Source organism: Herpailurus yagouaroundi, unplaced genomic scaffold, assembly GCF_014898765.1.
Source record: "Herpailurus yagouaroundi ecotype Mexico unplaced genomic scaffold, PumYag 218, whole genome shotgun sequence".
Lineage (NCBI taxonomy): Eukaryota > Metazoa > Chordata > Mammalia > Carnivora > Felidae > Herpailurus > Herpailurus yagouaroundi.
In genome coordinates this window covers 5234584-5249695 of record NW_024412449.1, presented here as the reverse complement: position 1 = coordinate 5249695, position 15112 = coordinate 5234584, and the positions used below count along the sequence as shown (strand labels likewise).

Genomic DNA, 15112 nt, shown 5'->3' with positions numbered 1-15112 from the left:
CTTGTTTTTTAAATTTATGAAAAGATTACCACTCCTTAAGGAATGTTATGGTACTACTTTTCTTCACTCAACAGGAGGCTACTAAAATTCAGCCATTTTGTTGTATGTAGCTATGTTATTCGTTTTCACTCTTATATAATATTCCACACTATGTGGATATAACACAATTTCTCAATTTTCCCAATGAAGGGCATTTAAGTTCTTTCCTGTTTACTGCTTTGACATTTTTACACGTTTTCTTGGACACAGATGCAAGATCTTCTCTTGGGTGTACCCTAGGAATGGAACTGCTGTGTGGTAAGCTATGCAAATATTCAACTTTATAAGATAAGGCCTAGCTGTGTCCAAAGTGGTTATAACAGTTTATATTTTTACCAGCAATCTAAAGTGATCCTATTGATCCAAATCCTTCCAAAACTTGGTATCATCATATTTCCTAATTTTACCACTGATTTGGGTGCATTTAATTTACACTTCTCTGGTTGCTAGTGAAAAAATGTGTATTCTTTGTGCAATACCTGTTCATGTCTTTAGCCCATTTTTCTACTGGGTTGCTTATTATTTTACTGGTTTGTACAAGTTCTTTACAATCTCCTAATGCTGACTTTTGTAGGTTATATATGTTACACATATCTTCCAGTTTTTATCATATCTTTTTAAGAGGTCTTTCTCTTAATTTAAAAAATCAAATTTATCAATCTTTTTTTAATTTTTAATTTTTCATTTTTTGAGAGAGAGAGAGCGGGAGAGAGGGGCAGAAGTGGGGGGGGGGGGGAGAGAATCTCAAGCAGGGTCCACACTCAATGCAGAACCCAGTGACGGGCGCAATCTCACAACCCTTGGATCATGACCTGAGCTGAAATCAAGAGTCAGACACTCAACCAACTGAGCCACCTAGGCTCCCTTCAATCTTTTATATTATGGATAGTGCTTTCTGTATCTTGTTTATAAAGTCCCTACTCAGAGGTTAGAAATACATTTACTAATATTATCTTTAGAAGATTTTAAACTTTTGTTTGTGACATTTATCACTTCTTAATCCATCTCAAGTTGATTTTTGTTACAGTGGAATGTGGGGATCCTTTTTTATTTTTTCTCCTTATGGACAAGCAATTTTTCCAGCTCCATTATTAAATAGTCCCTCCTTCAGGATGGCACCTCTATGTTATATCAAAGTGCCGATCCACTGATCCTTCTATTTTTCCCCATACCAATAAGTCTTGCATCCTAAAAGAAGAGGCAGGAGGGTAACATAAGTCTAGCTAAATACAACTATTCCACAAGCTCTCAATCTATTAAAACTGCATGTTTTAACATGTCCGTGCATAAACATCTGCTGGGTGCATGAAACTATTCAATTTACCAATCTATAATCAAAAAGGAGAACTTTTGGGGTCCTTGAGTGGCTCAGTCAGTAAACGTCCAGACTCTTGGTTTCGACTCAGGTCATATCTCACAGTTAATGGATTCAAGCCTCATGTCTGGCTCCACACTAAAGCAGAGCCTGCTTGTGATTTTCCCTCCCTCTCTCAGCCCCTCCCCGGCTTGCTCTTTCTCTCTCTCAAAATAAATAAAGTTAAAAAAGAGAGAGGGAGAACTTTCTCTTATCTAAGATACAAAGATTAAAAGAAGAATCACTTTAAAATTCACTTTTTGTAATTCCTCCACTGAATAACAAGTTTGATCCCTGCTTAGAAAAAGGGCCAGTAAGTGTTTAACACCTAAAAATTGGCTTTTTGTTTTTCCTGTTAAGATTTTAAAACTATAGGGGTGACTGGGTGACTCAGTAGACTAAGCGTCTACTTCGGCTCAGGTCAGGATCTTGTGGTTTACCAGTTTGAGTCCCGTGTTGGGCTCTGTGCTGACAGCTCAGAGCCTGGAGCCTGCTTCAGATTCCTTGCCTCCCTCTCTATCTGCCCCTCCCCGACACATGCTCTGTCTCTCTCTCTCAAAAAAAAATAACAAAACATTTTTTTTAAAAAGATTTATTTAAAATTATAAATGCTTTCACATCAAGCCATTAAAAAAGATAGTAAAACAATTAAATCTAGTCATGAAGATCACCTGCCTCATAAGCCCCGTCAGAATAAAGCTCTGTAACCCACCACAGGCAAACAATGCAATCATTTACCCCACTGGTTCTCCTCTTTTTATAGAAAAAAAGCATTTTGTCCAATTGGAAACACAAAAGCATCTAAAAATAACTGCATCCACTCAACAATGCTTGGTTGGCTTTTCTCCCACTGATGTGAGCCAAATACAGAATGTCTGTAAAGAATTTTATGAACTCCACATGCTATGTCCCTATATTATAGATACACTCCTGGTAGGAGGTAGCTAGAGGGGAGAATACAACTCAGGCACACTTTAGAGATGGGCTAGATTAGATAGGCACCTCTGAGTAGACACCAGTATAGCCATTCTTTGCAGTGTTGGGCTGAAGAAGGTAGGAATGAAAAGGTAAAGTGAAATAGGACGTCATTCAAATACTAAACTCATACATAGCCTCGCACTGTTTCCTCACAGCACACTGAGGACTCTGGCAAACAGAAGTAATTTGCAAACCTACCTCAAACTCCTCATGCACCCCTTTCCTCAGCTAAGAGGACAAGTCCTACAAAACAGCTTGAGGGACAAGAAGCCTAAAAGAGGCACTGAACCCACATGATCAGTTTTCCTCAGTTAATTAACCTCCTGTGTTGTTTGGAAGAAGCCATGAGAAGACTTAGCTGCTCTGGGTAATAACCACATGGATCCCCCAAATCCCAGAAAGTCTCCCAAATCTTTTCCTGCAGGAGGTCATAATGCCCCTTCCCACCCTGAGTTCCCAACACCAAATCACAGCCAGCCTCACCTCTAGTCTATTCCCATGTTATTCACTGAGGGGGAGGAGCTCAACACACACACATTATTGGGAAAAGAGCTATTGAAGGAGTGTCCTGAGAAAGGAGAAAAACCATCAGGAAAGACAGAAAGACCCAAGACATAAAGAAGTAACACACACACACCCTTTATTCTAATATCCTCTGCCTGCTTCCCCTGACATATGGACAACATGACTCCTTCCTGGACTCACACAATAGCACCCAAAAGAGAAGCACAGGACAAAGAATGCCTCACAAAGGCAGCTCAGCACTTTCCCTTGCTCAGGGACAACTGAACTCATGTGTTGGTATAAAAAGAAACAAAGGGTTTTTTCACAGACTTCTGATGCCCCAAGATGAGGCAGCGACTGATGAATTCTGATTTAGGGATCCAGGAAATGTACAGTCTCCATCCCTCTGGAGAAAGTCCCTTTTATAAATCAAGCTTGCTCCACTACCCTGATGATGCACCCTTGCACAGGCCCATTAGTTCTGCCTCAAAGTCCCTCCAGTAGTGTAAAGATACCTCAGGATGTCCACCAAAATGTTAAAAGTAGTTATCTCTGGGTGAAAAAATTCGAAGTAATTTTTACTTTATTCTTTTTTTAAAAGGAAGGTTTTTTCAGTGTTTATTTAGAGAGAGGGAGGGAGAGTAAGCTCACAAGTGTGAGCGGGGGAGGGGCAGAGAAAGAAGAGGAGAAATAATTCAAAGCAGGCTCCACGATCAGCAGGGATCTCATGACCACCAAGATCACAACCTAAGCCAATATCAAGAGTTGGATGCCTAACCAACTGAGCCACCCAATAAAGCCACCCTTTATTCTTCATAGGGGCACTGTTAGAATTTTTTACTATAAACATATCATTCAGGGTGCCTGGGTGGCTAAGTCGATTAAGCATCTAACTTCGGCTCAGGTCATGATCTCACAGTTCGTGAGTCTGAGCCCCACATCAGGCTCTGTGCTGACAGCTCAGAGCCTGGAGCCTGCTTCCGGTTCTGTGTCTCCCTCTCTCTGCCTCTCCCCTGTTCACACTCTCTCTCAAAAATAAACACTAAAAACATTTTTTTTTTAATATATCATTTATGGGGCACCTGGCTGTCTCAATCCATAGAGCACGTGACTCTTAATCTCCAACTTTATAAGTCTGAGTCCCATGTTGGGTGTATGGACTACCTAAAAATAAAATCTTAAAAAAAAAACAAAAACAAAAACCCACCATATATCATTTGTGAGACATCCCCAAGTTTACTATAACCGTGTATCATTTGTGAGACATCCCAAAGTTGTCTTTCAGAGATATTATTTATTAGTCTTCATTCATTATGTATACCTTTCATGGTGCTTTACTCCATGAGAAAGTCAGTTCTCCCCAACTTAAAGTTCCCCATGGGGAACTATCCAGGCTCAGATATTCTAGAGGTTATCTGCTAAAAATCAAGGTAAATATCCAGCTATCAAACACCCCACACAAATATGTCACCCTCAGAGGGCCAGTCTGGATGAAGTGGGACTCTGAAATCCTAGAACTACTTATTAAGTATGCACAGGTATTCCACATGCCTCCCCTTCCCAAGCAGACCACAAGGAAAGGCAAAGGATGTAGCAATGATGGGGAATACTGCAAAAGTGGAAGCAGCAGCAACATCAGAACAGAGTGAACTTTTGGGTTTCTCAAACAACACTTGGTTTCTCAGTCTCACCGAATCCCCCAGTTAAGAAAATTGCTGGGCTCCTAGCAGCCTCTTCATATACCCATATATATGAGGCACCCAAAAAATGATGCTGAGGGATCCCACAGGGAACAAAACTTGCCCCAAACATATGTCAAGTTGATGCCAAAGATAAAAATAAAACTGAGAAAAGTGGCTTCTTGCCTAGAGTCCTACTCATTAGACTGGTAGGTAGCACACCTCTTTAGGTTTCCCACCTTCTACCATTTTTTGTTCTTATTCTTATTTTGACTTTACAAAATTATAATTAGGTTTACTATGAAGAGGTGTCAATTTAAATTATGCCTTTGTTTAAACCATCAAGAAGGAGCACCTGGGTGGCTCAGTTAAGCATCCTAACCAACTCTCAATTTCAGCTCAGGTCATGATCTCATGGTTCAGGGGTTCAAGCCCCACATTGGGCTCTCTGTTAACAGTGCAGAGCCTGCTCAGGTTTCTCTCTCTCTCTCTCTGTCTCTCTCTGTCTCTCTCTCTCGCTCTCTGCCTCTCCCCTAAGGGAGAGCATGCTCTCTCTCCCAAAATAAATAAATAAACTTAAAAAAATAAAACAAAGCAAACAGAAACTCCCCAATCTCCAATCTTTGATAACTACTCTTCATGTGTATTTACCAGTAAAACAGACAAACATACATAAAAACCTAATACCCCAACTCAATGATTTTCTCTATCATTTAGATCTTTTCTTCCTTAATCAATCTTGTCCTCCTCCAAACAACACAAAGCTCTATAAAACCAAAGAAGCAAAGTGGGTGGAAACAGAAGAAGCTACGAGGAAGACATTTTGATTGTAAAACCAAAGGAGAGAGAAAAAAAAGAGATGCATTTGACTATAATTTAAATATTACAGGTGTGATCTAATTATCAGGGTTTCATCAAGGATGCTGCCCAGACATGCCCAACGACATGAATGAAGCTCAGAAACAAGTCCATGCGACTGTTCTCTTCTTTGGAGGTCTCCTTACTAATACTAATATTACTCAATTATGCAAAAATCTCCCTCCAAAAACATTTTGATAAAGTGAGGAAATAAAGCCATGTTAACACCAGTGTATGTATCCTCCAAAGTCTTGTTCCCAGGCCTTTCTAATGACTGAGAAATTCAGTGTACGAAAGCCCTTTCCCCAAGTAGTTTCATACCAGCCACAAAATGACATAAAAAGGTAGACCAGTTCTATGGATAATTCCAGAAAAATAAGGGGCACCTGGGTGGCTCAGTCAGTTGAGCATCTGACTTCAGCTCAGGTCATGATCTCACAGTTTGTGAGTTCGAGCCCCACGTCGGGCTCTGTGCTTGACAGCTCAAAGCCTGCTTCAGATTCTGTGGCTCTCTCGCTCTCTCTGCCCCTCCTCTGCTCACATACACACACTCTCTCTCTCTCAAAAATAAACATACATTAAAAAAAGAAAAATAAATAAAAAAAATAAAACAATCTTACTTTAATCATGCTTTAAATATATTTTGAATAAAGTAGAAAATAAACAAATAAATACATATTTTTAATTAATTCTTTGGTATTTGAAACAATAGGAAAGAGGAGGAGACCATCCTCATAGAAAGAGAGGAAAAGCATTCTCTCAAGGTCTTCCTTATCTTGAAAGGAAAGTTTTCAAAGCTGGTTCAGCACCACAAGAATCACTATGATCAGGTCAACTATTACATATAAACTTAGCCTATAAAAGAAACTCACTGATTTATTAATACTTGGTGTAATGAAGTAATTATGAAATTATATTATGTGGGATTTCCTTAAAATAATAAGGGAATGAGAAGTATAGAATTAAAATGCAATTTAGGGGCACCTGGGTGGCTCAGTCGAGTGGCTGACTCATGATTTGGGCTCAGGTCACGATCCTGGCGTCATGGGATCAAGCCACACTCAGCATGGAGCCTGCTTAAGATTCTTTCTTTCTTTCTTTCTTTCTTTCTTTCTTTCTTTCTTTCTCTCTCTCTCTCTCTCTCTCTCTCTCTCTCTCTCTCCCTGCCCTTCTCCCCACTCAAGCTCTGTCTCTCTCTAAAATAAAAAATTTCTTAAATATAATTTAATATGTATAACTGCTGAAGCTAGGTGTTAAGAACACAAGAATTCATTATGCATTGTGTATATTTAAAAGTTTTACATAATAAAATGATTTTCTAATAAATGTCTTGAAAAGTATATAAAATACTGGCTTGAAAAACTACATATGGAGTGCCTGGGTGGCCTGGGTGGCCTGGTCGGTTAAACATCCGACTCTTGATTTTGGCTCAGGTCATGATCTCACAGTTTGTGAGATGGAGCCCTATGTCAGGCTCTGTGCCAACAGCATGGAGCCTACTTAGGATTCTCTTTCTCCCTCTCGCTCTGCCCCTCCCCCACTGGTGCACACGTGCACTCTCTCTCAAAATAAAAATAAACTTAGGGGCGCCTGGGTGGCTCAGACGGTTGAGCGGCCGACTTCGGCTCAGGTCATGATCTCATGATCCGTGAGTTCGAGCCCCGCGTCAGGCTCTGTGCTGACAGCTCAGAGCCTGGAGCCTGTTTCAGATTCTGTGTCTCCCTCTCTCTGACCCTCCCCCGTTCATGCTCTGTCTCTCTCTGTCTCAAAAATAAATAAACGTTAAAAAAAAACATTTTTTTTAAATAAATAAATAAACTTAAAAAAAAAGAAAAACTGCAAATGAAAAAGGCAATTCACGATAGTATAAACACAGGGATTACAATGTATGTATGCCATATATTAAAGATGACAAGTGTTTCTGGAACAACATAAACTAAGCTAAATGTTCATCATTTTTACTTATTTCCTGGAAAGTAACTTATGTTCCTCAAAATAAAATAAACTTGGAGACACCACCCTGGGCTCATCCCAAAGCCATCCTCCCTCCAATCCTGGATTGGGACCAAAGGCACCAGCACTCAAGCTCCGCATTCCTCTTACCTCTTGAGGCAGCTCCAGCTTTGACCGGTCATCTAAGCCATTGGAATGCAAGCCCATCAGGTATGGAACAGGAGCATCTAAAAAATGTAGGAGAGAAGCCGGGAGAATAGGGACATAGACATGCTGCCACTGGAAAGGAAACATGAGAGCTGTAATTGTCTCCGCCACAGTCATCAGTCTCTGGTAATCTAGGTAAAAACAAAAAACAAAAAACAAAAAACAAACCAGTCAAAAACAAAGCACCTGCTTGCCAAATAACAAGTTAAAAACTTCAATACAATTTCACATTTAGAAACAGTCAGGATAAACTTCAGCAAGGGTATGCTCAGAGTGTGATTCCCTTGTGGGTACCCAGAAAGACAACCCAGAGACCTCAGTGGACCACAAGCTGAAATTTAACCCTCACATACAGGTTCTCGCAAATGATAAAATTTAGTGTGGAAATACAGTAGAAATCCTAAACACCACCTTGCTCCAAATACTAAACCAGAATGTTAAGTAGATTCTCTTAAGTAGAAAGGGGTTGGGGAACTGGAACAACAAAAAAAAAGGGTCTTCATTCAGCATGGAAGCCAAAACAGGCTCTTTTACCACTCAGGTATGTCTGCATCCTATAAGGAACTAATGTGAGCTCTGCCTTCAAGATCAAGACCAAAGAACCACACAGCATGCAGCAGCTGGTTTTCTACACTAGCCAAGTCTGTCTTTCACCTGGAACTTTTCCTCAATGGGAACAGCACAAATATGTTATTTTAACAGATCAATGAAAAGCTTCCTGAGGATATGAAAGACTCAAAACATTGACTTTCAGGCCTCAAAACTCTTAACTCTAGGTCAGGGATCTTAGTTTGGGAGGGAAGGCTTGCATTCAAAGTTTTGCTTTCCTTTAGAACACAATTTCTGGATGTGTTTTACAAAACAATAAGTAATAAATACACTGGCAAAGCCAATAAAATGGACCAGTTACAAGTGAAATTTTAAAAATTATTCTTCACAGGGGCACCTGGGAGGCTCAGTCAGTTGGGCAGCCAACTTCGGCCCAGGTCATGATCCTGCGCTTCATTGGTTAGAGCCCCGCATTGGGCTCTGTGCTGACGGCTCGGAGTCTGCTTTGGATTCTGTGTCTCCCTCTCTCTCTGCCCTTCCCCCACTCGCACTCTGTCCCTATTTCTCTCAAAAATAAACAAACATTAAAAAAACTTTTTTTTAAATTACTCTTCACAAATGGTAAAATGGTTTCAGGCATTTAAGGACAAAGCAGGAACATAAATTTTAAAATCATATGAGTAATATCCTTTGGAATGGTTGATTTCAAGTGAGCTTTCATTAGGGTTAAAGTGGTTTCATATACTAAAAACCCACCCCATCATTTAAACAAATCACAGCTTCGTTCATAAAAGAGTTGTAAGTAACAAAAAGCTTTCCAGAAAATGAGGAAGGTTGAGTAAAAATGAACAAAAGCTGACATGTACCAACTATGTAGAAGTTCAGTAAAGTACCCTACATTTGCTCACTAATAAAGCTTTGAAAACTGCCTATCACCTTACTCTCAGCTAAGCAAAAAAGAACATGACCTACAAATAGTCTTTTAACTAGTAATGCAAATAAATAGAGATTAATGACTAAAATTTCATTATCTTGAACATTTTAAAGGTACTACAGGAAAATGCCTCATATGCTTCTTTGGGGAAACTAAGGCACTTGACAAATGAGTGATATAACCAATCAGTGCATAAAAGTAAACTCAGAGATTTGATCATCAATTAAAAAAAAAACAGTTTAGCAGAAGGACAATAGAACATGAGCTTCTCATATTCACTAAAGATCAGGGCAAACTAATAAGAGTTCAAGGAGAGAGTCTGTCTCATTTTTCATTGTGCCCACACAAAGCATGGTCATTCCTGTATTAAAAAATATTTAGTAAAAGGGTGCCTAAGTGGTTTAGTCGGTTAAGCATCCGACTTCGGCTCAGGTCATGATCTCACAGTTTGTGAGTTCAAGACCCAGGCCAGGCTCTGTGCTAACAGCTCAGAGCCTGGAGACTGCTTCAAATTCTGTCTCCCTCTCTCTCTGCCCCTCCCCCACTTATGTTCTGTATCTCAAAAATAAATACTGAAAAAAAAAATTTCTAATATTTAGTAAATAAACTTTTTTTAAAAAAACTACTTTGTGAAGATTCCCCACCTCATTCAAGCAACAACAAAAACATTTCCCAAATTTAAAAAAAAAGCAATCTTTGAAGAATTAAATTAGGTTTTATATAAATAATATAAATAATTTCAGAAAAAGTATTTAGTCCCACATGAAAGTAAACAAAAACTGAGTAACAAAATTTACACCATTGCAAGCTCTATCCTCAGTCTCTTCTTCACCTGATACCCCAATTCCATGGGACACCATACAACTTATTATTTTATCTTTCTGCTGAAATTCTTCTGCTCAATGACTACTCCAACAATCATTATTTTTTTAATGTTTATTTATCTTTGAAAGAAAGAACGTGAGCAGGAGAGGTGAAGTGAGAGAGGGGGATAGAGGATCCAAAGCAGGCTCCACCCTGTCAGCACAGAGCCCAATGTGGGGCTAGAACCCACGAACCACGAGACTGCAACCTGAGCCAAAGTCAGACGCTCAACCAACTGAGCCACCCAGGCGCCCCAATAATCGTTATTAAGACAAATTCTCATGATTCTCCAGATGAGACTTCAATTCCTATATTCTTCTACATGTGAATGTCTGTAAATAATCTACTCAAGAGCAACAATCTTGAGAATCTCAGACATCCTAAGAATTTATTTTAAAATTCAAAATTAAGATGAATCAAAAGAATGTAAAAGCGTGGGAGAAAACCTTCAAGTGGTATTTAAAGCTGGTTTAGTCTTACTACTATGTCTGAACACTGGCTCTCAAACACGTATTCTGAATAAATATTCACTGAAATATCCCACCCCCATTTTCAGTGTGTATACACACACACACACACACACACACACACACACACACACACACTTCTGAATCTTAGGGGGTGGGGGTCAGAGGTACCAGAGGTCTTTTTAATCATGAGAAAACCAAACAACTTCCTCCTTCCTTTACCCAAAGTCAGTAAAGCAGGTGTTTTATGTGGCTGGCATTTCTGGCATGTCTGCTCAGGGACAGTAACATCTCACAGAAGGCCAACAGACAGTCTAAGTAAAGGAGTCCCAAAAATGCCTCTGTCATGAGACTTCCTGGCACTGGACTACTATGTATGGTTCCTAGCTGCAGGTCTGGGAACATCTGCTCTATAACCATAACACAGAGCATGCTAGAGTCTGAAGAAAGAGGCCTTCTCTGCTCCATCAAAGCAAGTTTTTCAGTATCACAGAAATCTAGTTCTGGTTTTTCCCTACTCTTCAGGATAAATGTAATCTAGCATCTAAAACTCAGACCACTTATTTTTGTAAAAGTGGATAACTTTATTTGCTTCAGATTGAAATCTCTGAAGAATTTCTTGTGATGCACTTGAAATTATGGGATTCTTAGAAACAAAACACTTTTTGAGGTCAGACATAATCTCCTCTCAAGACTAAGCTGCTTTCCATCTATGTGGCTTAACTTTATTGATACTAGAAACGTGGAATTGTATGGCCTTTCTGGTCTATGTGAGTTCTGAATTTCTTTTTCTCTCTATATTTATATTTTTAAAAAGCAACATCCCACCTGAAGGATGGCCTAGCAAACAATACCTCAGGGTTCCAGTAATCTGTGGTACCCACACTAGGATGCTGACCTCCAAGAGCTGTATGCAATAGCAAAAACCCGTTTGTGTACACAACACAAATGATCAAATCAGCACTTCCTTTGCCATTGCCTGTGTCTGTGCTCATCATTCCAAGAAGGCAAAACCAATAAATAGGATGCAGCTGAAGGTCATGTGCATCCAAACCATTTCAAACAATCAAATCAACTGGAAACACTTCAGCTCTAGACAACTGTGTTCTCTTATGGCTCCCCTAACATTGACTGAGCAATTACTTTTAACAAAAAGAGGTAATAATGCAAAGCATAGTGGGATTACAATGACCACTGCTTCGTGGTGAGGAAGGAGGGAGGAATCTGCTTGTCTTTATGACTTGTCTCTGTGCAGAGAAAGATAATAGCCTTGGGAACACTCTACAGATAAGTCCACTCCTAAACAATCTACAGGGCAAGTCCTGCACATTAGAAACCTAATCATAAACTGCCCTTGCATACTCACACTTCTGTGAAAACTGTATGAACAAGGATGTTTCTTGTGTATTCTTTGTTCTTAGGAAATAAACTAATCTCTATGTCCAATATCTCCAAGATCCATTATTAAAGAAAGTGCAAAACAATGATTAGCATGCTCCCATTTGTGTTGTTTCTAAAAAGCATATATGCATGATTATGTCTGGAAGGAAAGAGACAGTGGTAATCTCTCTAAAGGATAACCAGGGGTTCACTTCATTATATAACCTTTAGCAATGTGTTAAAATTCCTATCACACAACTGAAAGGCTTTTTTCTAAGTTTTAATATACCATATTTAAAACATATACATATGTATATTAAATTTTAGCATCAATTTTTAATATACCATACATGTATCATAATGTATATGAATACTTTAAAGAACATTACAATTAATACATATGTACTCAACACTTAACATAAAAATAGTTAATTGCTTAAAAAAATCTGGGGGGGTGGAAGGCACTAAGAAATTAAGAAGTCACTTCATAGAAATAGAATTCTAGGTGAAAAAGGGAAATTTTCAATGTTCTTTGCCTTGTTTGCCCATACATTATTTATTTGTTTTTTAAAAACTATTATTTATGGGGCACCTGGGTGGCTCAGTTGGTTAAACATATGATTCTTAATCTTGGCTCAGGTCATGATCTCAGTTTGTGAGCTCGAACCCCGTGTCAGGCTCTGCGCTGGTGGCGCGGAACCTGCTTGGGATTCTCTCTCTCTCTCTCTCTCTCTCTCTCTCTCTCTCTGCCCCTCCGCCGCTCTTTCTCACACACACACACGCACTCTCTCTGTCTCTCAAAATAAATAAATAAATAAATAAATAAATAAATAAATAAATAAATAGACATTTTTAAAAAACGATTATTTTCACTAGGGATATACAAGAAACTTGATCTCTTGCTAGCACCAGTGGGAGAGAGGAAAGGAGAGTTCATTGTATTCCCTTTGGAATTGTTTTGATTGTATGCCTTAAGCAGCATGCATTACTTTTGCAATAAAAACTAATGTATGCTTATCAAAAATCAGTTACATTTGTTACAAGACTTATCTGACTTATCTGCGCTAGTTCAACTAGCGCACATAACGTATCTGTGTACACAGATAAATTATATAATTTAACCAAATATTATGTAAATAAATGGTGAAATGAGGACAAAAAAAAGAATTTTCTCTGAAAACAAAATTAAATGCTTTAAAAAGACTGAATAATGCAAAGTGGCTAAAAAATACTATAATTGAATTAGGCATATCATGAGGCAATTAAGCGCAAAAAACTAGGGAAAACTACAAAAATCTACAGGTAGTCTCCATTCCAGTTCTTTTGTAAAGTTCATTAAGTTCTCACTCCCCTTTAAAAAAAAATGTATCTGGAAAACCTAGTTAATGAATTATAGGTGTGGTTTATGCAAGAAAAACAGTGCAGACATTAGATTAGTGGACCCATAATCCAAGGAAATAGCTAGACCCTTCATCAAAAGACGAGTGACTATACAATCATGTTTTACACTAAAATACAATGTTTAATGGATATATGTATCATTTTTAGGATTCTCAGACTGAAATGACTTTTCCAATTATCCAATCTACTACCCTACTAACTCAGATAAAAAAACTTCTGCTCTATGTACAATTTTGCACCAACCAGTGAATAATATGCTATTAAAGGGGCACCTGGGTAGCTCAGTCAGTTAAGTGCCCAACTCTTGATTTTGGCTCAGGTCATGATCTTGCAGTTCGTGACATCAAGCTCCAAGTCAGGCTTGGCAATGACAGCAGCATGGAGCCTGCTTGGGATTCGCTTTCCCCCTCTTGTGTCTTCCCCTCCCCAGCTTGTGCTGTCTCCCTTTCTCTCAAAATAAACAAATAAACATTTAAATATTTTTTAAAAATAAGTTATTTTAAAAAGCTATATATGGACCAAAGAACAAATATCCAGGAGTAGGTAAAATGATCTGTACAAGTTAAAAATTCCTAAAAATGTCACTTCAGTCACCCAGTGGATTATATTTTGAGATTCTTACAATTTTGCCTGCATTCTTTTTCCTTAAGTAATGCTTATTTTCTATTCAGAAGGCAGGACAAGCAGTGGTCAAAACTAACTGAGTGGTGATGACATGTTTTTGGAAGTCCAGAGTGATTTTCATCTACCTAAGGCCTTTGAATCATAAATAAAAACTATTTCAAGAAATCCAACCTGAATTGTTTAAAGTACTCTATTAATACAGAACATAACCTACAGCCAATAGAAGGCCACTGCATTTTATGGTCAGCCATGCTCAACAATGTCCAGGAATTTTTTGGAAAAAGCTTTTTTCTTGACCTTACTGTAAACATGACTTTGGATCCTGAATTCCATTTGATTCTATACACAAATCTTCTCAACTGCCTTCAAACCTCTTTAAAATTCTTATTATGGATACAATAACCCATATTCTTGGAAAATAAGAAGAAACTCTGATGGAAAAATGTCACCTATCATATTTCTGGTTTTAATCCTCCTTTTTCCACCTCTATAACATTCGCACTTCACTACAGGTATCTACGCTACTGAATAAGATAAAAATCTAGGGCGCCTGGGTGGTTCACTCAGTCAGTTAAGCATCCGACTTCAGCTCAGGTCATGATCTCGAGCTTTGTGCATTCAAGCCTCACATCAGGCTCTGTGCTGACAGTTCAGAGCCTGGAGCCTGCTTCAAATTCTCCGTCTCTCTCTCTGCCCCTCCCCTGCTTGTACTCTGTCTCTCTCAAAAATAAGTAAATAAACATTAAATATATATATATATGTAAAATAAGATAAAATAAAAATCTATGAGCCCATATAATAATAAACAAAGGAGAATGAATGTTATTCCCTGTAGTAAAATGCCAACCAACAAATATAGATGTAGCTAGAAAAATCACCATTTTGTAATCATCATGGTAATAACTAATTCAGACTAGAATCATTAATGGATGTTAAATCTACTGGGCAAACTTCAAAGTGGAGTAGTATGCTTACAGAGTTTCAAATTAACTCCCCACAAAGTACTTATTAATTACAAAGGGAAAAAGGATAACTTTCCAGTTAAGAAACTTGGCAGGGGCGCCCGGGTAGCTCAGTCAGTGAAGCGTCCGACTTCAGCTCAGGTCAGGATCTCATGGTTCGTGGGTTCTAGCCCTGTGTCGGGCTCTGTGCTGACAGCCCGGAGCCTGCTTTGGATTCTGTCGCCCTCTCTCTCTGCCCCTCCTCTCCACTTGTGCTATGTCCTCTATCTCTCAAAAATAAATAAATGTTAAAAGAAAAAGAAAGAAAGAAAGAAAGAAAGAAAGAAAGAAAGAAAGAAAGAAAGAAAGAAAGAAAGAAA

The 15112-nt window shown here is 38.6% G+C and overlaps 1 protein-coding gene across 5 annotated transcripts in view; it reads right to left on the bottom strand.

Annotated features, from left to right (window-relative positions):
* DENND5A (DENN domain containing 5A) overlaps nucleotides 1-15112 on the bottom strand; it is a 118608-nt gene that overhangs the window by 59172 nt on the left and 44324 nt on the right. For all 5 annotated transcript variants that reach the window (XM_040456924.1, XM_040456926.1, XM_040456922.1 and 2 more), the window contains one exon: nucleotides 7516-7703. In XM_040456924.1, coding sequence (XP_040312858.1) covers nucleotides 7516-7703 — 188 coding nt within the window. The remainder of the gene's footprint in view (nucleotides 1-7515; nucleotides 7704-15112) is intronic.